This window comes from Dicentrarchus labrax, unplaced genomic scaffold (assembly GCF_905237075.1).
Source record: "Dicentrarchus labrax unplaced genomic scaffold, dlabrax2021, whole genome shotgun sequence".
Classification (NCBI taxonomy): domain Eukaryota; kingdom Metazoa; phylum Chordata; class Actinopteri; family Moronidae; genus Dicentrarchus; species Dicentrarchus labrax.
This window is the reverse complement of record NW_026136714.1, coordinates 8,262,311-8,287,715: the sequence shown is the minus strand read 5'-3', so window position 1 is coordinate 8,287,715 and position 25,405 is coordinate 8,262,311. Positions and strand designations below refer to the sequence as shown.

Sequence of the window (25,405 nt, the reverse complement as noted above, 5' to 3'; positions counted from 1 at the left end):
TTGATATTTTCACTGGTCACAGGAAGAGGGAAATAGGTGTAACAAATAACCCTAACAATGGCTCCAGTTCACAGACATTTTAATGTTACGAACTACACCTGTGCTTTTCATCCCATAACGAGCCAATGTGTCAGAATGGCCTGTGAGAGGAGAAATGTGTTGTGTTTCTTCCTTATTTTCGACGCATTTTGTCCAGTAAACCTGTGGTATCAGTCTGTCCCAGTGTTACTGGCAGGTCTTTCTAAATAGTTTTATCATGAAGGCAAACTTCTTTTTAGCTCAAGACACTTTTAATTCAAGATATTTTGTATTTCTGTGGATATACAAAATGCTGTTGAAATGAATAGATTGTCCTGTGTGGGTCTATAGAGATCTCAGTATTATATGGTCATCTTATCATGTCAGGAATTATAACATCTGATGTTATATTAGCTTAACAAAGTTGGAGACAACTAATGAAAAATACATTCATCTATTGACAGAAAAACAGAAATAATTTACCAAAGTAAATATCGGAGCATCCTACCTCTTAAAGATACTTTTTCAATTAGCTGATCAAATCTACCTTGAACAGCAGTCTAACAGCCTCTAAGGAAGTGCAGCTTTTTATATGAGGTACAGTATATCGGGTGTTGTTTATTTACTCTTACAAGTAGTGTACTCTTTGACATCACCAGCTCAATTAATGCAACTAAGCTTTCAGCTAACAGTACTGGTATTTATTAAATGTTGTTTGTGCTGTGAAACCGACAGCATCATGAGATTGCAATAATACCTCTGTCTTGAGGTTGTTGATGTTTGATAAAGACAATAATTTGAATACATGGATAAGCACATTGATTTCTATTTGAATACAGAATGCCATTGCACAACCTAAAGAACGCACATAACTGACTTTTGATAATCTGATCTACCACACAAGCTCTATGTTGACCAGACACGAGTGAATGCTGGTTTAACACGAAGCTGGTCTCACTTAGTGCTGACAATGGAGAAGATCCTTTCTATAAACTAGTCAGTCTCTAAATGAAGGTTTAGGGTTCATAGTTATGAAGAACTCCACCCACATTCTTCCCAAAAAAATGATCCGTAAGGAGACAGCAGCCAGCGCAACACTACAGCAAGACGTCTGTGTAATGGTTCTAATGTGTGATGCAATGTTTATATATGTATATGATAGACATCTGTGCTGTAGTGGTTTAGACAGAGTGGAAACAAAAGCTGGCAACAGACTCAAGACATCTTGCATTGAGCTTGTCTGACATGGAAAACTCACTGAAAACAGCCTAATATAAAATGTGCTTGCTTACTGTCAACTTTAAAGGACAAAAGAAAATCTTAATCAGAGTCACAGCTCATTATTTCACCCCGTCCTGTGTCCCCAATTTATGTCACGACCACTTGGCACTGGCACACCTTTACTGCAGCCTGTCCACATTTCCTGAGGATTAGATGGTGTCTAATATTTTCCAAGATAGCTCACTCCATTCGTGCATGTGACATAATGCAACATATGAACATCTGGAATTAGTTAGCCATGCTCTGCATACTCTTTTTTTTTTTCCATCATAGGGAGTGAGTGAGGTCCTCTGTGCTTTTTGCAAACAGCCACTCTCCACTGTGTGAACCCGATCATCCCATTGTCAGTTTTCTAACAGAATAAATAAATGTACCTTCAGTTAGAGTGTTACAAAATATTGTTTTATCTTAACATGCTGTAGAATAAAAGGCATGGCGCAGAAGAGGAGGAGCACTGTGTGATTAAAAAGTGACTTGAGGAAACTCATTCAAGTCTGAGAGCAAAGTGTGGCTCAGTGGCTGTGACATTGTCAGTAAGGAAATTACAATGGTTTACAGGTCAGTAATTGTATTTGAAGAAAAATACAGAAAGACATTTCAATTTAATACACTTAAATCATTTCATTTTGAATGAAACAAACAGATGTCTACATACTGTATTGGTGGAAAGTTACATACAGTCTTTTCAGATATGCCATGACATTTACATGAGACCCTTTGAGTGAAAGACCCTTTCTGATTGAAGATGAGCTTGTAATCTGCATTCTGCAGACACTTCTCTGATCACCATCAAAGAACAGCTGCATATTAACCATTTATTTACACTACACTGAACTTTATTTGACCCCTGAAACAGAATTCTTTTATCATGTCCCATGCTGTGAAAGGACCTTGTGCAAAAATAATTTGATAAAACTGGCATACGGACTCTGGTCACTGTGGGACTGGCTGTCACAAATACATATAGTAGGTTAGTCTCTCTGTCTTTCTGACACACACACGCACACACACAGATATCTGAACACACATGGTTATATCAAAATGATTGTTTACACATATTGCTAGAGGCCGTGGGCGGATGAGTAAGACGATGTGCAAAGCTTTTCCCTGACTGACATATTTTCTGTCCACATATTGATAGCCGGATATCATCTTGGTCATCTCGGTCAGGTCAGTTGAAGTAATGGGGCTAATTTGGTGTCTAAATCCCAATTTATTGTTTACTCTGATGTGCACAAAAAATAGGCCAGTAATGACTCACATTAGGCTGGTTTAATACGGCATAGAAGTCAAAAGTTCTGATACGTTGCATCGCTGTTTCAATATGCTTACTGTACATGTGTTTATCAGCAATGATGAAAAAAAAAGAAAACTCAGAAAATGTGGTCTACTCAGCGCTAAAAGTACAAATAAAAAATGTGTTTATGTTGTATAAAACAAGGTAGAAACGTTATAAAAAAGTAAAAAAAATGCTGACTCAAACATTATTGCATGCAATTGCTCAACATTCAAGAGTACAAAATCAGGGATTTTCCGATTCTTCTAAATCTGCTGTGTGTGGAACATTTGCAATATGAGTCTTTTATCTCTTACCAGGAAGGATAGAAATGTTACACAGACACAGATTTTAGTGTCATTTTGAACCATGACTGTGGCCAATGTACAGAGGCATTAGTACAAGCTGTTGTTCCTCTGCATGGTCAGGATTCATCCAATCTTATGAGCTCATGGAGGGGACAACAGGCCCTGAAGCAGCTCAACGGACCATGGAGTCAAATGTTTTTGAGCTGGGCCTGCGTGACCTCATTTGTAGGGAATGTCTGTGTAATTCAAGCATCCAAGCAATTGCACTGTTGGGCTAAATGTGTACAAAAGTCACTGTAGACAAATAGCTGGAAACAAGGCCTCACTGCTCCACTTCACAAGGCAGAAAGGCCACAGCCCACCAAGCGTGGCACAAGGCACTCACATGTCGCTTGCAGGTACAATCAAGGGTGGTCATGTGCTGATTGTTGTAGGGACTCTGAGATGCCTTTTTAAATTAAAACTCTCCCGTCTGCTGCCAGAGGTCTACAGGCCCGGGCGAGGGGGTGGGCGGGCAGGTGGAGGGGCTCGTCCAGGAGGGGGTCCCTGTGGAGGAGGAGGAGGAAGGGAACCGGTCGGGGAGACAGAGGGCGGAGGGGTGGGTGGCAGCGCTGGTGGGGCGGGTATGTGCAGGGTGGTCGGAGGCAGGGCCCGGTTGGGAGGTGGCGTGTAAGGGGGAGGTGTGATGGGAGGGGAGGGAGTGGTGGAGGTAGGAGGAGGGGTTGGAGGCAGCGGTGGAAGGGTGAGAGAGGAGAACGATGGAGATGATGGAGCGGTGCTGGGAGTCGGTGGGAGGGTCCCCTGTGGCGCAGGTGGAGGGTTGTAGATGGGAGATGGTTGGTGGTAGTGCGGGTACTGAAGAGGGGGAGATTTCATGCGGGTGAAGTTCATGCATTTGCCCTGAAATTTGAAAACAGACCAGATTTTAGAGGAATGTATGGCGATGATAAACAACAACCTGTAATAATAGTAATAATAAAACGCAGCACACTGCATTGTGGGATTGTTAGCAGAAACCACATACAGTACAGCATACTGCTGAGCTAAAGGTTTTTAATCTGACAGGCGAATGCTAACAGCTTGCTAGATAAATCCATTGAAACTTCACAGACAACAAATGAGCTAGTAAAGTAATAAACAGATCAGTTAAATGGATTTAGTTTTCATTTATTTTGTTCCTTAAAAAAAAGGATACATCTTTTTTTACCAGTAGATGGGAGGTTAAAAAAAAGTAGGTTAAATTCTTTTTACACTCCATTTTAGTTATTTAACCAACAATATCATATATTTGTGACCTATTATATTTTATACTTTTACTGATAAACCTTTACTACACTTTGTCAGTATCATAGCAGCGATAGACAACCGTCTTTTTTTGTACCAAACGTACAAAACGAGGCTTAAAAACAGCGACCAAAGCTGAAATGTTCTGTATGACAACTGTATGTAATGAATATAATATTTTTCAACTGCTGTGTTTGTTTCTCATTATGCCTCTTTGGTTAAACGCATTTGTTTTATAGTCTGGAGCTTGGAAAATGACTTTTCTATTCTAAAGTCTTACTTCTTTGACAAAACGCACAACTTCCCCGCTGTGACAGCTGAATTAGTCTAAGATATAAAAATGTCCCTCGCTGCTTTCTCTAACAAATCAAATGGACTGATGACTACAGCAGATGGTACTATGACTCTCACTTATAGAAGCCATGCCTATTGTCCACACACACCTACATGAGCCAGCAAACCTCTACATATGCTGCAATTCTCAATCACAGCTTCAGTTATAGGCAATTATGTGCATGCTCCACTTAGCTTGACAAAATAACCTGCCACCACTCTATCCCGGTCCAAACCAAAGTGAGGTCATGCAACAGAGACTATCGTATTCCAGAAACAAGCTTACACCCCGGGAGCAGCTGCACTGAGGGGATCAGGGAGTTGCTGTGGACTGATAAAGGATGACAGCGCTGCTCTGTGCCTCTCATTTACCAGCAGGGGTGAAATGACCTCTGAGATAAAACCAGGCAAGATGTTGCATGTCACACAACAGAGAAAACTCAACCTATATTTTTATTCCTTTAGTGCCTGAGGGACAGTGAATATCAACTTAATGTCTCCTGGAGTCCTGCACTGTAACGTAGCTACAGCTAACCTAAAAACCAGTCAGTACTGAAGAAAATATATGTGATAGTTAAGTGTTTTAAGATGTGTGATGTTGAGTTTTTAACCTGCTGTGTCCTGTGTTTGATTCCCTTTACTAATTACTAAGAACACACCAGTCTTTGGAGGTTCAGAAATATATGACACGTTACAGGAACCTGACTTGAGTTTCTCTCATGCAGGCAGGAGGATCAACTGGTCTTCCTCCCCTCCCACCACTGCATTCATTTAGGGGAAGTTATAAAAGCAAGGCTTTGACAAGAGACTCTTAATTGCAACCAGAACAAGCTTGTTTACTGCAAACCATGAAGGATACTAGAGCTGAGCTTTGTTTCCAGTGCACTAATGAAGAGCTTTATAGTGTGGAGGCCTCACTTGTAATTACAGAGCAGTGTGTTAGCTGCAGTGTTGGGGTAACGAGTTACAAAGTAATCAGATTACATTTGTCTGTAACGCAGTAATGTAACACATTACTGTTGATAACGTCAGTAAATACATTACAGTTACGAATCAAAAACGTTTTGGACGTGACTCGAGCAGGAGCAGAACACGAGCGAAAGATGAAGAAGACGAGGAAGGAGAGTAGAGGCAACAGAATGGAAACATCATCATTTGAGAGATGGAAATTCGGCCACTACTTCGAACTTGTAGAAAGAAAAGAAAAAAAATTTGACTGTGAAATGTAAGCTGTGCCCGGGGCTGCCAACACAACCTCTAACCCGACCAAGCACCTGCAGCCGCAACATGCTAGCAGGAAGCTAGTGGCTGCTAAAGATCAGACCGAGAGTGATGCTGAAGAGAAGATGCTGATTGCTTCATGCTGATTTAGGCATCTATTTTAATTTCATAGTGTTAATTGGCAATTAAAGTATGGTGCATCTCAGGTGATGTCATGGAGTAATCCAAAAGTAATTGAACTAGTAGTGTAACTAATTACTTTAAGCAACGAGTAACAAAGTAAAGTAAGTACTAGTTACTTTTTTTTAAAGTAACTAGTAATGTGTAATGGATTACTTTTTTTCAGTAACTACCCCAACACTGGTTGGTTACTGTGGGGGGGGGGTAAAAGCAAGTAATGTAACTTTCTGACATTGTTTGACTGAGTGCAGTAAGGTGAGCTACTCCATATTAAAGATTGCTTCCCTTCAAAGCTGATTACTTTCCAATAGGTTTCCAATTAGTTTCCCTTGCTCCTCTACATAAACTGAGCATAGAGTGCCAGTGCATTTCCTCAGTATGTAACTGCACTACACATACCCTGGATGCAAGATAAACTGGCCTTGCTGACTGGTTGACAAATAAACATTTGGTCATTCTGAAAAGATGCCATAGCCAAATTCTCAACTTGTTATCTTACAATTTTTGCTTGTTGTAGCCAATTTAGTACAAAGTATATATTCTTAAACTACATTTGCTGAATGAAAAATTAGTGCAATCTCACCCCTGAGTTTCCATCTATTTTGCCCCCTTGCTGTGTTTACTATGTCCTCCCTGCTCTTCAAGCCCCTCTTCTTATTCACATGGTGTTTTTCATTTGATCAATTAAACTTGCTGTGCGTCTCTCTCTCTCTCTCTTGAATCTGTATTTTAAGTCCCCAGTAGTTGCATTGAGGATGTCTGCCATTTCTTTCTCTGACCTCATCTTCCTGATGAGGTTGTTGTTGCACAGAACAAGACAACCTTAATTTGTCTTCAGCTATCCAAGTTCATCCTCATCCTTCTGGGACTCAGACTCGTTCTTATGTTCATTAATCATTGATTGAACATGCTGAAGTTCATTAAGTAGGGCTTGGGACATGCCTTTTCCTCCTCCTGCTCCTTGGACTGGTCAGTTCTCCTTCTCATCTCCTTTCTGTGTCCTGCTCCAAGCTCTCCTGCTCTGCCTTCAAGACCATTGGATTTATGGACAGCTCCTGTGGAAACTTGTTCTCCTCTGGGAGGAGTTCATTTTTTTTCAACAAGATCTCATTTAAGATGCTCATGTCCTCCTTTTTCAAGTTATCTTCGTCTTGGTGAGCGCTCCCTTTCTCCTTCACCTCCCAGAATGAGTAAGTCTTGAGGAAGTCCTCTCTCACACTGAACTAGAGACTTATTTTTTACTGCACAGTAGAGGCTTCAAAATGTATTTTTTTAAGTCTTCTTTTCTTCCTCCCATGGCCTCGTCATCCTTCTCTACTTCTCTACTACGACACTAAAAGGACACAGGCATTCAGGTCCTTCTCTTTTTAATCTTTGTCCTGTGAGCTCTCTTTCTTTCTTCCTTCACCTCCCAAAACTGTTGTGTTTTTCTGAAATCCTCTTCCTGTCTCTGCTTTTCAGTGTCTTTTTTTGCTTGTGTTATGTGAGTAAACTTATTGTTACTAATAATCTTCCTCTCACTAATAAATGTGTGCTGTTGGTGTCCATTTTTAGAAAGTGAAATTGTATTCTATGTATACCTGTGTGAGCCACAACAAGACAAATTTCCATCTCCACACGACGGACAATGACGTTTTTTTGGTCACAAAAGCAAATATCTACGTCAATATCTCTACAGGATTAAATCTAAGATGTATTCAGTCCTTTGTATAATATTTTGTAAATCTAAGGAAGTTATTCACAGCCAATAAGGGCTATATAATTTTTACTTATGCTAATGAGAAGGTGCCTAATGTAAGGTGTGATGCACATTTTGGGTTGTGGAGAGACTAAAAGTCTGGGCACCATAATGTGCAAATATAAGAGGTTTGGATTAATATCCATATGCACATCTGTAGTTAAATCTACAAAATCATGCAAGATATTTTCTTCACAAGTTTTGGTGAGAGAGAAGCTTTTTCAAAAACATTTAATTCATTCATCATTTACAAAGACTGACCATTTCTAAAGTGTGCATAAAGCCTTCACAGCGCTATCCAAATGTACCTACTGCTGTAGAGATCAACTGAACGTAAAGGCTTTTATGCTGTCTAAAAGCAGTGGATAACAGAGCTTAATAATGTATCTTAAACTCAGCTCCGTCTGTTTTATACTTTTAATGTCAATAACTGTGTCTGCTTGTTGGGGAAAGTTTAATCAGTCTTTAGTCGCATTACTCTGCAACTTCCTCAATGCATTCCTTTTGGACTGCAATAAAACCCAAAATGTCCTGACAGCAGATTGAATCCTGTTCTGATTCTCAATTCCAGATTTTATAGGCTGAATTTGAGACTGCTTTCACTCCAGATACTTCATAATACTATATTTGTAGAATCCATGTGTGTAGTGTGTATGTGTATAATTGTGTTTAAGCACTGTGGCTGTATAATATCTGATTTTCTGTTAGTCAGATGTGATGTCAGCTGGTCCAATAAAACGCTTTAAAATGAACCATCAGACACTGTCAACACTGTTTGATTGCACGGCAGCTTGTTGCATCATATCACATATCAGCCGGACATACTGTAGTTGGTATCTTCACAGCAAGTTTCAAATACATCACATTTTCTTGCTGGAAACTGGGCCCCTGTTATTCTTTCTCTACTTGCGTTCCTTTGGGTTGAAACAGCAGCACTTGACGATGATGACATCCCCCAGTCATGGCCACATGAGCATTGTTTCATCCTCCCATTTCAGCTATATATTATACTATGGTATATATATATAGATATAACTTAAACTAACTATAAAAATAATAGGACCAGCTCTTCTTCAGACTATATACAAAGGCTTGTTTTTAACAGCAGACATCACTCTCTGGATTGTACATTCACAATAAAAGCTGGCTTATTATACTTTAAATTACATAAAACAGTAAAGTAACCTTGACTAAAAAATATGCTAAATACTTTTAGATATACTTTTACATTTCTGAAGATCTTCTCTAACTTTGAGGCTAATGGCTGCTCTTAGATTACCATTTCTTACTGAGGGAATGCAGGCGAGGGATTATTATATACAAACTTCCCTCAGACTTGACTTCCTAATTTTTTCAACACTTGTAGATCCCACAGTCTCAGACTACATGTCAGCTGCCAACAGTAGAGGTCATCACACTGTTATCCCCCCACTACAGCTGGCCTTTGAGGAATTACATTTGCCTTTTTATAATGACTTCCCCAGACGGCTTTACATCGCAGTGTACTGTAGCCAAACACTGCAGTCTAAATCCCAACTCACCGCAAGTTTTCCCATGAGTCTCTCTGCGCACACTTCAGTGCTTACAGCTGGTTCATTTTCTCAACATTTTCAGATACAAAAAAATTCTTCTTTTGCCAAACGCTAACGCACAGCCAAGGCATTACGTGAGTCGGTAAAATACAGTCTTATTAATGGTTTAATGCCAACCTGTGGCATTAAGAGTTATTCTTACCTTGTCACCTGGGTGAGGTCTCATTACAGACACACGGTCGTAGCCTTTTCTTAAAAGCACCCACAATGCATCCAGTTTGCTCTGTGGAAACAGAGAAGAAATCAAAAACCAATACAATAATCTTAAATTACATTTATTCTTTAGGGAAAAACAACTGTCAAAAACTTCTGGTTCTGTTCCACACTAACTCAAGGTGCAATTAAATGACTAGTAAGTATTATCCAATTCCTACAGCCTCTTCACAGTGACAAACTGAAGTGGTTTCAGTTTATTGTGAACTGACTCTTCATACTTTTTAAACAGCAAATACTTGGAGGATAAGGGCAGAAAATGCAGCTGTTTTTCTTCACAAAACTGCTGGCTGTGCAGCCCTGCTCCCTGGAGGTCAGTCCAACAGGAGTCTGGTTTCTATTAGCAATCCCCTGCTGACTGGGAAGGCTTCGGAATGACTCCTTTAACCCCATGCTGGCCCTGGAGGAAGGGACTGTGTGCCAGTAGTCACCTAAGCATTATTACCTTAACACATCTCATGCTACTTTCACTACAACATTTTAATAATGCTATTAGTTACATATCCTTAGCCAGATTAACATGGAGTAATTTGTAACAGATGTTGTTTCTTGCTGTACACATGCTAACAGCTGAAGAAAGCATTTGTCCCAGCAGAGCCATTTAACAATCATGAATGCTTTTATTAATTAAATGTAAGCTCAGCTATATTCACACACTTGTTGAACAAATAACTCACAAATCCTCCACCACTTCTTATGTTGTACGTTGGACAGTCGAAACTCATAATTCCTTTATATTTGTAGCTGTTCACGGACTATTCAACAATGAGACTTGAAAGAGCATCTGCAGACCGAACACATTCCCCTGACAGTTTCCTCCTGCCTGCTTTTGTTTGATACCTTGATGGGTGAGTACCACTTTCGGGGCCCCGGGGGTTTGTGCATGCCGTTGTTGAGAACTCGCATGGGTGGCGGCATATACTCCTGCTCAGGCATCTTCACTTTGGCATTTTTGGCCTTTTCCAGCTTTGCTCCTTCTTCAGTGGAGCCTTTTTCACCCCAGCGAACCTAATAGTATGGAGAGTTTTAAGAAGGTGCCACACACTAACTTAAATGTTTTACATCATTGGTAAATGAGGAGGAAGATGGTCAGGAAACAGTGAATCTGTCAGACCTGAAATTCATAGAGATGCTTCAGTGTAGTTGCAATTAAAGTGAGTTTGATTGAAAGCTTAACTGTTATTTGAACTTTCTGGAAGTGTTATCGTCTTAAATCAATCAAATGTCCTTAGTTAGAGAGGCCTTTTTCCCAACCTTTAAGCCTGTAATATCTTAGCAGATTGCTTTCAAGCCCCTTAATTAACAAAACCGAGATTTCTTTGATCTCACCTCCATCCTTTTAATTCCCCCAACTCCTCTTCCTCCGTAGTAGGAGGCATCTACAGTTGGCCATTTTTTCTTAGGGGCTTCAAAGTCTTCATCATCCTGTGGGAGAGTAACAGTAGTTAGGTTGTTTATTGTGATTGTTTATGAATCAGGATAACGAGATAAGAGACAAAAAAAGGGTAAATTCACCTTTCCCTGTCTTTATATAAATGTATTCATACCAAATGAACACATAGGAGCTACTGCAATTGCCCTCTTACTGGTTACCAGGCAAGTAAATACCTCTCTATCTGCCCTCCCCATTCCAAACCCAACAGTTATTTTGTCCCCTCTGTGCTGGTTGTCAGATCAGAGGAAATTACAAAGCCCACTGGCCAAAACTTGTGATGTTTGAGCTCTTTAATACACCCTGTCTGACTCATAATCTACCAGGATGTCAGACAGAGGAAGCCAAAATGAAGGCTGAAAGTTGTCTTTGAGGCCACAGTTGTCATTGGAGACAGTTTTTGGAATAAATTCACCAATTAAACCTAATTTCCAGTTTAATTGGTGCAAATAAATGCTGTCTGATGTGTCCCACAGTCGCATGTTTGTTTGCTGTTATTGGAATGTGATTTTGGGCCATCACAGTGTATTTTAATAACATACATTTGTTGATCAAATCTATGTGAAATCATGTTATTAGTGAGTTTAATTTAACATCATATTCCATGAAGATCAAAAAGAACCCCAGAGGAAGTGATTTGAAAAAGATGAACTGAAGTCTTGAAAACAAAAATTGTCCTCTTTAAAACAGGAAAGGGAAAAAAAACAGTAAAAGTCAGGATTTCATTGTTATTCTAAGAGGGCGTTAACCCACACTGCATTTGATGAATTACTAAATGAGTGAAATCAGAGTTTTATGCCAGGAGGCGAGTGAATGAAGCCGCATGGTCATTGAGGTTTAAAATCTCCAAATAAACTTGAACAATTACACAACCTAAACACTGGCAGTTGTCTGAATTCTAAATAATAAGCTCTCTTTTTTTGAGCCATAAGAAACAGATCTGGAGCAGCTCCTACCGAACTCTCCTCCACAGGCGGCGGTGGGGGCTCATGGATGATCTGTGAGGGGGAAGAAAAAGATTGCATGAGAGGAAAAGGGGGGAAGGTGGCAACAAAAGTCACAAACGTGTATCAGAATAGATTTTTATATAATCTGCATGTCACAGCAACGTGCGCAACAAGATGGTTACACAACAACACATGGTTGAGGAATTGTTTTTTCCTGCAATTCTCTACTATTTTACAAGAGCAATGCACTGACCTAGAAATCTGCTCTCCAGATTTTTTGGCCTGAAGTTGTTGATTAAGAGAAGGGAAGAGTAACAGGCTCATAAATACTGTATTATTTTCTGTATAAAGCAATGTTATCCATAAAAGTTTATAGTATTTATATACTTTTGTTTCTCCTATTTATCTGATTATTACTTTTTATCCATGTAGTTCATTTTCAGAGTATGTTGCACAGCTGCGTGTACAGTTTAGCCTATGTCTTGTGCCTTCTATCTTTTCTCATATGTATGTCACCACATGAGCTGTTAGGGTGTTTTTTCACCAGCATAATAAAGACAGTTTCTTTCTACATTAAATGCACTTGGCAAATTAAGTGATTCTGATTCGTATTTGTCATTTTCCTCCTTGCTTCTCCAAATCCTGGAACACAAAACGATTCCCCATGGTAACCCAGCATCACTTTCCTAAACACACTCGCTGCACAGACTTGAATTTGCAACTTAATGGACAAGAACAGAAAAAGTAAAGGGAGAGAAAGCCATGTTGTAAAAGCTGACATCTCTCTCTGGCAATTCTCAGCTCTCCTGTTTCCAGTGCTGGAAACATTGGAGTTGATTTTGAAGAGACACTGCACTCTTCATTTGGAAGGAGAAATACAGATTTTACCAGTGGCTGGTAACAGCAGTGTTTGTTGAAATGTTGTGATGCTGGCAGTTCGACCACTGCCTAAATAATGGCACATACATGTTTTTCCTCTTGTTGCTGTATCCAGAGCAGATGAATGTCGTAAATATACTTTGTTTTTTATTCCTGGTGAGTTATCTTGCTTCTAAAACTCTCAACCAAAAACAGCCTATTTGAGCTTTTGTTTCCACACCACTAGCTGGAATTCAAATGATTCAGCCCCATTACTGATGGAAGAGATTGTTAAGCATTACCAGTTTAGGTCTTCCAGTGAATATACTAAGAGGTGAGACTCGGAGGTCACTTTCTGTGACCTCTGGAAACGCTAATTATTTCAACAGCCGCATAATTACTTCAACACGCGTTCACCTGGTGGCCTTGACCTCTTCTGGTTGAGGACTAAATTCAGCTGCAGGGATCCAAAAGGGCCAAACGCTCGTATTGCCTCATAGACCCTAACCTTTTCACCATGGGAATGTTGTTTAGGTTAATGAGATTCCTTAGGGGGCGTTAACCAGATGAGACAGACCTGGAAAAGACATTTCTCTCTGTCTTATAGTCTGCAAGCAATATCAGTGCATTCCAAAAGTGTTTAAAGCCATCTGTAATTTGAAAATAGTAGACAAGAACCTATCTGTAAAGCAGCATGTGTGTATGTTATTATTGTAGTATTGTAGTGTTTCCCAAAAAACTCACCACAGTGCAGCAGAGAGGCCAGAACCACCAGAGGAGAGCCAAGACCAGGAGCAGCATCAGGATGAGAAGAGCTATGGCCAGGATGGTCCCATCAGACTGTGACAGAGACAGACACGTCAACACACACTGCCTGAATGTGCAGAGCAATAAAAAGATGTAAACCACTTCTCTAGGCTTAATGCGTTGTGCTGTAAAGAGGCTCTATTGGTTTTATCTTCCATGGAATCACTACTTAAGGACTGTGATTCTGCTGATGCTGAAATACTTTAATTAATCTGCATCCATCATTTAGACATCTTCTTAAGATTGTTTTGCACTGTTTGTATTAATTGTACTGGTTAGTTATCTCTTGTTAGTGCTAGCCTGTTTTTTTGTTGTTGTTTTTTGCAGTTGAAAAGCACCATTACCCAAAATAATACAGCTTTGAAGCCAAATGCTTATATTATACTCACACAGCCCACAGTAGTAATGGTGACTGAACTGGAGATGAAACTAAGACCTTCGTTCATACTAACATAAAGGTTTGCTGCCCTGGAAAGGAAAAAGAAAAATATCTCGGCTGTCATTCATGCAGTGCCTTAGAGTAGATGGTGTCATATGAAACCTCACATTTATTGAAATAAATTACAGGACTTACATCCCCTCATCTTGAAGTATTGGTGCAGGGCAGAGAAGATATGTATCTTCCACAATCAAAGGCTTCACCACTAGAGAAGAAGAGGAAAAGAGGGTCATGAAAAACAGAGAATCAGCCAAACATTCCAGTCTTGTCTCGTGGTAACAGTCAGTAGCATTCACTGTTACATAAAGCTCCTGAACCAGGAGGTTTTACCCATAAACCATGACCTTAATCACCTTTTAAATTATGTCATTGTTCAGCCTGATTACAGTGAGATTAGTTCATTGGCTGAATAACGCTGCTTGACTGCATTTTAATTCAGTAAGGGAGGGGAAACTATGCACATGTTCACAGAAGTTAAATGATGTCACATCTTTCACTGCAACTGGATTAACAAACTGTCTGAGAGGAGCGATTCCTCAAAACAAGTGCTTTGTTGTCTACTGTATGAAGACATCTGTATCCCTCTCAGAAACACCACTATTTCAGCACAGCTTTTGTTTTTCAGGCAAATCTAGGTCCTCTCCTTGTCCAGCTGGCTTTTAGGAAAGTGGCTCCAATGAGCATCGTCGCCCAAGCCTGTCTGTTTATCCTGGCAGGGGGAGTGCATACCCCAGAACTGAGGAAATCAACACAAGCAGCCGCATGGGTCGCGGCTGCTCCTCTCTAGAAAACCATGCAGGGTGGAGGGGAGGGGGGGAGCAGCTCTGCCAAAAACAGCTCGGCGCCAATACAAACTGGCCCAGATATGATCCTGCTCAGAGTTCATCTCCGCACCACACCTTGCACTCAGATTGGCCTTACACTATTAAAGCAAGACGAAAAGGACTGAGAGCCTTATAAATGACAAATTACAGCAAAGTCCAGTAAAGCGCTGACGGGACCTGATTCTGCAGGTTTCCACTGTTTAAATCCCCCGAGGATAAAGATGCTGGCAAACATCCTGAGTTCATGTCATGATGTTTTATTGGATTGTTTACTCCCCAAGCACCGAGAGAGGTCATGTTTTACTGTGCGGTGCCGACAAGTGCCCAGACTTTAACTTTAACCAGTAAATTATTTGGAATTATTGCTTAAGATGATGGTAGAAGTACAATCTTTGAGAGACTACTTATTGGGACTGACTGTCAGTAAGGTCAATTTCAGTAGACTATTGGGACACAGCAGCATGTTTGAGTTGTTGAATTAATTTACATGAAGTACTTGAATTTATCATATTTAGCTAAAATTGTATATGAAGGAATAATTCAAGTATCTGGAAAATACACTAATTCACTTTCAATACCTCTGTAAATATGAAGCTACAACCTGGAGAGCTTAGGAAAGCATAAAGACAATAATAATTCTCATGTTACAACCTGCTGCACAGAAGCCCTGAAAGGCAAGTGAAAAAATTTCACAGATGAAAAACAATGTGAATATTTCGGTACATTTCTTTAATCTGTACAACATTTTTATATACCAGACTATTTCCTGGAGTGTTGTCATCACCGTGAGAGGAGTTTAGTTGTTGTACGGATTAAACAAATTACATATAACGTGTTAATTAGTGAGCTTTCGAGTTGTAGGGAGATTAAGTTACCATTGGAAACAGCTATTCAAGCTGTTTTCCTTGGTTTCAGTCTTTATGCTAAGCTAAGCTAACCAGCTGCTGGCTGTAGCTTCAATAGAGTGGTGTCAATCTTCCCATCTTACTCTCGGCAAGAAAGCAAATAATTCCCAAAATGTTGAAACATTTCTTTAAAGTCTTGTTTCCCATCATTCACACAGTTCAATATTGGATTGCCATTGATGGCTCCAAAGTTGCAACATCTGTCACCGGAACAATGGTTAGCTCAGGCTCTGCCAAATCCCAGCCTGTCTGACTGTATTTGCTGCTACTTTTTCCTGGAGACACAAACTCAAACATCGATTCATCTGCTCAACACATGCAGGTACATATTGCTGGTTTCCTTTATACAATTTCACCATATTTGCAAAGAATGCAGAGGGCTGGAGCGGGGCAGTCGCTGAGGGCAAGATGTATTCAAGAGAAGAGAAATGGTTTTCCTTATAGCCAATCACATATTCATCTTCGAGCAAGCTAACCCTGGCCTCATTATTTTCATTTAAAGTTAACCCCTGATGTGAGGTAAACAAGTTCCAGAGGATTGTGTGTAAACAATCTAGTGAGGTGGATGTATCTGGAGTATATAAGTATATTGGGATTGACATAAGGAGATCATTTTACTCAAATTGTTTCCATGTTCGCTGTTTGTCTGCAGGAAGTCGGATGTTGTTTGACGCAGAAACAATTATGAATCTGAGGAATTAACGTTTGATTAATAGTTTTTTACTTCCTTGGAAGAATTGGATTAAAGAGCATGATGTTGATGACATCACCAAAGCAACCACCATTAAAGTGAAGTCTCTCGGGATAGCTAATAAGTACTGCATGTGTGCTATAATGCATGCTATGTACAGCACATACATGAGAAAGCATATATAGCAAATATAGTTAACCATCATGCAACATGGCACTAAACTCCAAGACTGACCACTTAGAACTAACTAACTAACTAACTAACTAACTTCAAAGAGAGTTGACGGCAGGAAATGTTCCCATAATACATTCCTATTCCTATAAAGAGAGAGTATAGGGAAGATGATGATCTGCAGCTGACTGACTGAGACATGGAGACTGACATGAGCTAAAAAGAAACAGAAACAGCCACTTCTCCCTCAGAGGAGTAGATCTTTTGTTTATGCTTCAGTTCTGGTGAATATCTTGCTTTGTAATTAGACCAGCAGCTCCTGCAGCTATCGTGTCATGCCTGTTAGGAAGTGGTTTTACAGTAAGCCACCAGTAACGACCGTGGGGAAACTAGTTGTATCCTTAAGGCCTTTTTCCACCTTCTGCCTCGTGTGTGGTACTCGTTCTCCTTTATCTCTTGTTTCTGGTTCCTTTCCAGGCTGTAAAGTTACCCAATGTGTTATTTAAAACAAAAAGCCATGATACCAGTAACACCAGCATGACTCCTTGTTTGATCACAGAGGACTCCAGCTGTGCGGCTGGACTTTGTGTTTGACTTTTGGGAATTTAGATGTATTTTACAATGACCTGCTCACTCATCTGTGTATTCCGGCTGTGTTTATTGTAAATTAACCGAGCAATCAGCTTTGATGCTCTGTGTCAATGTGTACTCTCATGTGTGATGAAACACTGCATGCAGTTAATCTGAGACAGTGAGGAGATGCTCTGTGATGTTTCACTCACTCTTAGTAACGGTGTCATTGATGCGGAAGCTGCACAGGACCTTATCGACATTGCGGGCGTGGAGGAATCCATTTCCTCTCACCACCACTTGGAAGGTCTCTGATTGAGGAGAAGAGAGACACAAACGTCACCTCAAGAATTTAAAATAGATTTACCATGAATTAGATTTATGTAAAAAACTAAAGTAAGAAAGTAACACCCAAACGTCTCATCGTGTTGGTATATCATGTCAACAACCACTGTTGACTCGTCATAGTGTTTCAAAAATGCCTTGAAACGCCTTTAGTGATTTTGTTGTTGGAAATATGCCACAAAAAAAAGGTCTCACAATCACAATTACTAATTTTTGTCAAAATACTGTAGCTGCAGTTGGTATAATGTCATTATTAACCCTAATATCCTGTTTGTTCTTTAACAGCTTTTATCATTTAATATTGTTGTATCAAATTGATTCATGACTTTTCCTCCTGTTATGAGAACTGCTTATAAACTGGATTTTGAACCTATGACATGTTTTAGAAGTCTGCTACAGAAAATGATGCGTAAAACATGGTTAAATACAATTGATTTTCATCTTCTCTATATCTATGATTGAAATTATGTAGCATTATTCTTCCAAATTGGTCTATTGTAATTTCTGTTATGGGGACTTTGTAACAGTTTGCTTATAAGACACACTACTGTATGTAGGATAATCATCCTCATCAAATGTGCAAGCCCAATTTGTTATAAAAAAATAAAATTATAAATTTTTAGTCTGATTTCATTAATGAAGTCACCTGATGAGGATGAATGGGAGGTAAATCTTCCTTGTCTTACCTCCTGCACAGATACTAGAGGGCTCTGCTGCCAGGATCTCGATACAGGACTTCTTCAGGATCTGAGGAGATGAACAGGAAGGCATTGCAAAGCTGATCAACACTTTTCAGCACCCAGCCAGCAAATATCAAATGTTGGAGCATTCTCAAACTACTCACCAACCACAATCATTTTACCATTAGTATTACTATTTGAGGACAATATTGTAGTGCTGTTATCTGGCACAATGCAATGATACAATGGTAATCTCTTCTCTTCTTTTTTAGACTAGTTTTAGCCACAGCCAATGACTTTTATGTGCCAATTAATTAACCTTTTTGCCTTTAGTCTCTGTCTGTGTTCTGCAGATGTATCTGTACCTGCTGCTCCCCAGGAACATATCAACTGAAACCCTAAAGACGAAGGAGACTGATTCATGGCCTACTGCCCCACTCATAAGAATAAGGAGCAACAGATTTCGGTTCACTATTAATCTGCTCCAGATGACAGTCAGCTGCCTGACCTTTAACTCTACTCGACAAACCTTGTATCCCAGTGACCCTTCACGACAAACATTAATTTTTCATTCATCGAGTTAGAAAATACAAAAAATGAAATCAACACCCATGAGGTGGTTCTTAAGGGATACGGCACACACTTCGATCATGTTTGGCCAGATGTCAGCTGTGATGATCAAAAGCAGGAAAGTCACAGTTGTGGCAGGTTTTCCTGGAATTCTGTCACTGGCCAGGCTCCATGGATGGAATAACTTAGCGTGCTTTAAACCTGTTTTCCCCTGTTTCCTGTGTGCTATTTCATCAGCGTGTCGATGGATTAAAGAAGATGTGATGGGAGAGATTACATGAAGTCCATTAAAGCAAGATGATTTCCTGTGGACCTCTTAGACACATTACTGAAAGTATCATGTTCAGTCCTCAGCGGTAGTATTGGTGATATCTGAACACGTTTGTAGGCAGAACTGAAATGCTTACCGAGTCAATGACCCCCTGCAAGGCCTCAAATCCATCATTCACAGGGAAGACGTGGTCCTTACTATCAGCAATCTTTGCCAGCTAGAGAGGAAACAAGTTATTACTATCACAAGTAACTGCACACATATTTATTCACAATCTTACTACCATTTCACTCTCTGAAGCTTAGACATTGACATGAGACATTAAGGTAAAGACTGAAACTTAGTGAAAAATAGGCACCTGTGTCTCATTGAAGTCCTTCACCCCCACGCAGTAAACTGAGGCACCCAGACTTCGGGAGCGATTGGCCTGTCAGGTATGCACAGATTCACAGCAAAAACAGGAAGAAGCTCAGCACCTGGATTCAATTACATCGCTGCACTTCATAACATCATCCAAAACACTGTCTTGTTTGTACAGCCTCTAAAAAGATTTTACAAGAAATTGGGCAACACCATTTTCCAAGTGAATAACATTATTCAGACATCATATAACAATATAAATGTCGAAAAGATGCCTAATCGATGCCATCGCTAAATTGAACACACAAGCCAAACACTTAATTTCCAAGTAATAATGCCTGTGGATTTTGGTGTTGACACTAAATGACAACTCACAGCTGTCAAGAGAAATATTTCCAGCTTCTGTGAACGTCAGCCCCACTTCATCCCTGCCGTCAACGTGTGTCTGAGGCCACTCAAAGCTGATTAAAGCCTCAGGCTTTTGCACGCCTCTACCTGTAGTGACTAAATGTTCTGAGGAGCAAATAAATCATTAGATCCCAGCGCAGATGTGAAGAGACTGACTGGGCTCGGATGTATAAATCTGACAGACGTTCTGACCCCATTTTTCCAGACAGAGGAAGAGGATCAAAGTGGTGATGTATAGGGGTTCCATGTTTGATCTGATCATGCTCAGTCATATGTTTCATCTGGTTATAATTTGTGTGACCCATTTAACCTCTTTTTATCTCTCTTACCTCTCTCTCAGCATAGTAGAAGAGATCCTCGTGCAGCTCTCCGTCTGTCAAAGCTATAATGACACTGGCAGTGCGATAACCTGCCGACAGAAAGAATTTGTTCAACCTCTGCTGTAATTTCACACTCTTACTCTCACTCCTCCATCCATTGCAAATAACCATGCACCATTATTTAGATTACTGCCATTTTGTAGCAAGGCTAAATCAAATCGCTTTACTGATAGCTCTAATTTTAATTCCAAGTAATTCCAAATCAAAGCGCAAATCTAACTTAAAAGGCCAGTTTGTTGCAATTAGAAGGATCTATAGATGCCACTGAATCCTATCACACTGGAGCTTTGACACAATTAAGTTTATGTCACTTCTGACATATGTGATGTTAAGTCAATTCCAAAACCTGCATTCATGGTAACATATTTGCTGTGAGTAGGTTATATAATTTGAATCATGAAGCGGTAAAACAGAGCAGAAACATTTTATAGTTTTGCCCCCCCAAACCTAACCACAGGTATCTTGGGAAAAAAGTAAAATTTGGCTTACCCTACATTAAGACATTTTTACTGCATAAGGAAATTTATACACACCTTCAGTGTTTCCATAGTATATCTGCTCACTGGCCTGTGAAAAAAGATAAGATGGGTTGAATCAGTAGACTGTCTATCTGGTAGCAAGCAGTGTATAAAGGAACTCCTCCATGCTTTAACACAATAGCCATTTAGCTTTTCTTGACTGTGTGGTGTTTGTTTTGGAGACAGAGCAGAGATAAAGCAGATGCCATCTTGGGGTTGGACATGCACTGCACTGAGACTGCTCACCCTCAGGATGCCCTCATGCATGAAGGTGTCTCCCCCAGGAAGTACCCCGTGGAGCTCCTCCAGACCTTTGCGAATGCGTTCCCTGAGCAGACATACAGATGACGAGGTAATCCACATTGTTGATAATCAGATCTAACTTAAAATATTTATTTTGTCAGATTCATTTGTGAACACACTTTTGACTAAAGCCAGACACCGTGAGGCGTGGTAACAGGATAATAGTTTCCATAAGGGCAGCATTTGTAGAAAATATTAGCAATGTGTAACAGATGAATAAATTGAAACAGTATTGGCGTGTATTGGCTTGAGAAATTGTCACGCAGATAAACCGGAAATGAGCCCTTTGCAGAATAAGACATGAGGGAAGCAGTGAAAAAGTGAAAATATTTTGTGGCTGCTGAGACACTCTGCTGAGGAAGGATAAGACACATAATCTTCCCACAATGTGTCAAAAACTACACCATGAAGTAGTTGTCCAGACCGAGGACACTACAGACAGATCACAGTGAAGGAAAGTATCTGTCTGGAATCTCTTCTTGGTAATAAAAAAATTCAGAGGGATCATAACTGTGTGTGACCTGCGTCCAAATCTGGTATTACACTCATTCCTTTTAGATGGATGATAGAAAAGCAAGGGATTAAAAGCAGTTTTGAGGGGGATCTTCACCCACCTGTCTTCTGTCAGGCTCATCAAGATCCGTCCCTCAGTGGAAAACACAATGAAGGACATCCGCAACTGTGGACTGGGGCAAGCAGAAGAGAAAAATATTCTCTGTTAATCATTTCATGTTACATGTTTTTCCTCACGCACCTCATGACATAATTAGGATTTTCTTTTTTTCTACCTTATGAATTTATGAGCTAGATGTTCAACAAAGTGGTAGATTTCATTCCAGTGATTCTGCACACTCCCAGATCTGAGAAGAGAAAAGCAAAATGAATGTGCAGATGTGTTTTTCAAGCAGTGGTTCTTATTGAACCCCAAGATTTAGTTATAACTGTCCATAGATTAACAATGAAGATGTATGAACAGTAGTCATTCTTATACATTCTTGTTTTGCATCTCTTTGTAGTTGCTTTATGTCACTTTGTAGTGGTTTTGTATTTCTTTGCAGTTGTTTGTAGTTGTTCAAAATGTCCACAAAGAGTCATTTTGGGTCTCTTTGTGGCCCTTTTGAATCTCTTTGTTGTCATTTTGCATGCCTTTGTAGTAGTTTTGTGTCTCAAGTAGTCATTTTGAATCTTTACCCATGCAACCAGAAGGTCAGTAATCATTCCACGGAATAATCTCTAATGGGAAAGGGGAAATAGTGAGAGCCTGCAGAATAGTTCTGCATGAGTAAATGCTTTGGGAAGCACTGCTGGTGAGAACACAATGATGCTGTACTCCTCAGATTAGTGTTTACATCTTTATAATGCACCTTCAATTAAATGTACCCTCATTAAGCCTTCATCCAACCAACTCTATGATCAGAACTAGGTCAGTGTGGATGTTAAACATCTTGAACTATGTTTCCTCTTTGCTAATGAACTCCAAACTGGGCTGGTGCACATTTTTACTTGATGTTTATTGGATTGTATAGCAACAGCCACAAAGTCACCTGTATCCTACTCTGTTGTTGTTTGGAAATAAAGATAAAGGGATTAAAGAATTAGGAGGAGAGAAGCTTTTCAGTAGAGTCATCTAATCTAATTATCTGTAGATACACAGTTGTATCTGATTAATAAAGAACAGTTTGCGAGCTTGCATGGATCATCGTTGATGCTTATCAAAATGTCTTTCATTTAAACTGTTTTTATAACCCTGCACTCCCCTGCATCATTTCTCAAAACACCTATTTTTCCATTGTTACCATGACACAAGTCCCAGCACAAACAGCCTAGCCAACAGGCTGAAACATTGGAACATCTGGTCGTAATGGAGAAAGGGCAGAGCAGACACACAGAAGTGAGGAGAAGAGAGATCAGAGCGATACTGCAAGAGGACAGTAAGGGCAAGTGGAGGACATCCCTGTTAAAAGGCAGCAGAGCCAGCTACAATCCCACCTGGAGAAAAGAAAAGGAACAGCTAATGCAGTGAATTGATGCCCGACCATAAATTCTGTCACGTCACACATGTAATATAAATCTGTGTCGTTAAAACATGGCTCACGTTAACAAATACTCTCTATTACACACTATTGCCTAATTTCCCCTCAGAGCAACATCAGTGTGCCTGGAGTTGGCACTGTACTGTGTGGTGGACTGTGTACTGTAGGACAACTGGAAAATGCATCACCATCTCTGGAGCTACAGAGAGAGGGAGATGGCAGACTGCAATCCTCCAATCCCGTCTTCCAGATAAGAAAAATGATAAGTTGAAAAATATATTTGTTGTTTACCTAGTTGGCAAACATTTTGGTTTGTGGTTAAAAAAAGTAATAAAACAAGTAGTTTTAAGACAGCTCTGCAAAACATATTGTCAGGTAAGTACTCTGTTACAGTCCAAAGGCAACAGTCTGGGTAAGTTAATTGTCAGTGCCAGAGGAACTGTGAGCATATTATCTACAAGATAAAGTGCTTTGTCTTCAAGTCCCAGTTAAACACTGGTAAACACAGCTCGTGTGCGACACTGACCCGTTTTCATTTGACTGGCTTTGCTAATGAGATTGCTTAATACCTTGCTAAATTTGTAGAGCATGGTAATGCATCACATGTATCCTCCAAATAACTGCAAAAATTGTAAGAAATTAAAGGAACTAAATAATGTCTCATCAAAAAGTTACTGACTGACTTTGTTCTTGTGCCCATGTTGCATGACTGAAAGAAAACAGAGATCACCCAAAACCAGGTTAGATAAACATAGGAAGCGTTTCTAAATCAAGACCAATGTATCCAAAAGATTTTGCAGGAGGTCCAAACATCCTGTGTCCTAGATACACTGAGTGCGTTAGAACTCCAAGAGGATGAGGAAATCTAACAGGTAATGTATGCACTTAGAAGAACACCAAACACAACAGTAAGCTATATTGCGTATAGTCTTTGCAGCCTGCAGCAGACTGATGAATGGGGGAACACCTAACACACCACTAATCATTACCAGCTGTAGACAAATGCCAAGCTGAAATGTAGAACGAGGCCTATCAGAGCAATGCATCATCAGTGCAGCCATCAATTTCTCAGCATGACATGACACAAGGGGGCGTAATGATAACAGAAATGGGGATGACATCATGAAAACATTTTGGCAGACAGTGGTGGGAGAAGCACAGGTACAACATAAACTAATGCATATTTACTTTATGCATTACTATGCATTTATAATAATGCACAGAGTATTTCACCATGACATATACATTTTTAAGGCTCTCAGCAGAGACAAGTGAAATATTCAAGTCAAGTTGAACTTGGAGTTAAATGCAAAAGTCAATTCTAATTCAAAAATAATATGTTGTTTCTATATTTCTCGTAGACTTTAACCTGAATAACTTTCACTTGATAACATAAACCATCCTATTCATCCATCCCCTCTGAATGTGTCAGGTAATGTGTGCCAGGTAACTCACTTGTCCAAAACAAAGTAAAGATCAAAGCCTCCAAAGCATGAGGAGGACCCAGCCTGCCTCCTGTCCTGGTTCGGTCCAGCATTGCCAGCAGTAAGAACAACCAGCGCAGCACCAAACACCACAGGAAACCAGGAGCTTCTACTCCACCACGAAGGCATTATTCCAGCTGAAGAAAATCTCATACAGATGGTGATGATGAATAAAACCAACTTCAAAAAAGTTAAAGTTTAAAAAAATTGCTGCAGGGTTAATCCTCCTTGCAGATTCTTCTTTCAGTCCTCCACGGGCGCCTTCAGCACTGAAAAAGAGCAATAATCCAAAGGAAGGCAGTAGGTGTAACTCAAAGGTCGGAGTGGAGGGGAGAGAGAAAGCATGAGTGTTGTGGGTCTCACTGTTGTTGGGACCCTCTCATCAATGGGTCTGCACAAGGATGAGAAAAGCTCCACAACCTCCCACTCTGGCTGCTTTTTGTTAATGACAAGGCCATGCAACAGAGAGATCCTCAGACCCTGGTTGTCTAACTCTTTGCAAAACTCTTCTTGTATTTTCAAGTCTCTCTCTCTCTCTCTCTCTCTCTCTCTCTCTCTCTCTCTCTCTCTCTCTCTCTCTCTCTCTCTCTCTCTCTCTCTCTCTCTCTCTCTCTCTCTCTGGAGAGGAAGACAGTGATGAAGACAATGCAGTGGAAACACCAGAATCAGCTGGGTTGTCCCGCCACCTGGTGGTGATAAGCCAGTGGCTGCTTTGCCACTGAACATGTATGAATCTAAACTCAGTGACCTCTAATACTGTGGACTGAATTGTACAAATCTGCCACTGCTATAAATACTACCTCATGTTCAGTTTTTGGAGCAATATGTCAAAGAGGTGTTAACTCCTTTCTAATTTTATTGTTTAGGCTTAGTTTGTTGTGATGTTGTGTTGGATTACATTAAGGGGGTGGTTTTGAAGCATTGGACATCCCTATATGTGTACAGAAAATATCTCTTTAGTTCCT

General features: G+C 40.0%; 1 protein-coding gene across 1 annotated transcript; it reads right to left on the bottom strand.

The window, feature by feature from the left end:
* Positions 1-1,850: 1,850 nt before the first annotated feature.
* LOC127375548 (anthrax toxin receptor 1) lies at positions 1,851-24,949 on the bottom strand. The gene is made up of 18 exons (XM_051421497.1): positions 24,412-24,949; positions 21,712-21,783; positions 21,538-21,609; positions 20,867-20,948; positions 20,636-20,669; positions 20,052-20,131; positions 19,313-19,381; positions 19,091-19,171; positions 18,120-18,180; positions 17,301-17,399; positions 14,063-14,132; positions 13,878-13,956; positions 13,426-13,521; positions 11,833-11,874; positions 10,774-10,869; positions 10,285-10,452; positions 9,374-9,454; positions 1,851-3,783 (listed from the first exon to the last, which is right to left on the bottom strand). Exons 1-18 carry the CDS (start codon positions 24,591-24,593, stop codon positions 3,370-3,372), a joined length of 1,878 nt encoding a protein of 625 aa, XP_051277457.1. The 5' UTR covers positions 24,594-24,949; the 3' UTR covers positions 1,851-3,369.
* Positions 24,950-25,405: the final 456 nt, after the last annotated feature.

Coding starts and splice junctions, on each gene's coding strand:
- LOC127375548 (XM_051421497.1), bottom strand. CDS start 24,593: ATGAGATTTTCTTCAGCTGGAATAATGCCTTCGTGGTGGAGTAGAAGC. Junction 13,522..13,877: donor CCATTACTACTGTGGGCTGT/GTGAGTATAATA, acceptor TCTCTGTCACAG/TCTGATGGGACCATCCTGGC. Junction 9,455..10,284: donor AGTGGTACTCACCCATCAAG/GTATCAAACAAA, acceptor CTGTTTCCACAG/AGCAAACTGGATGCATTGTG.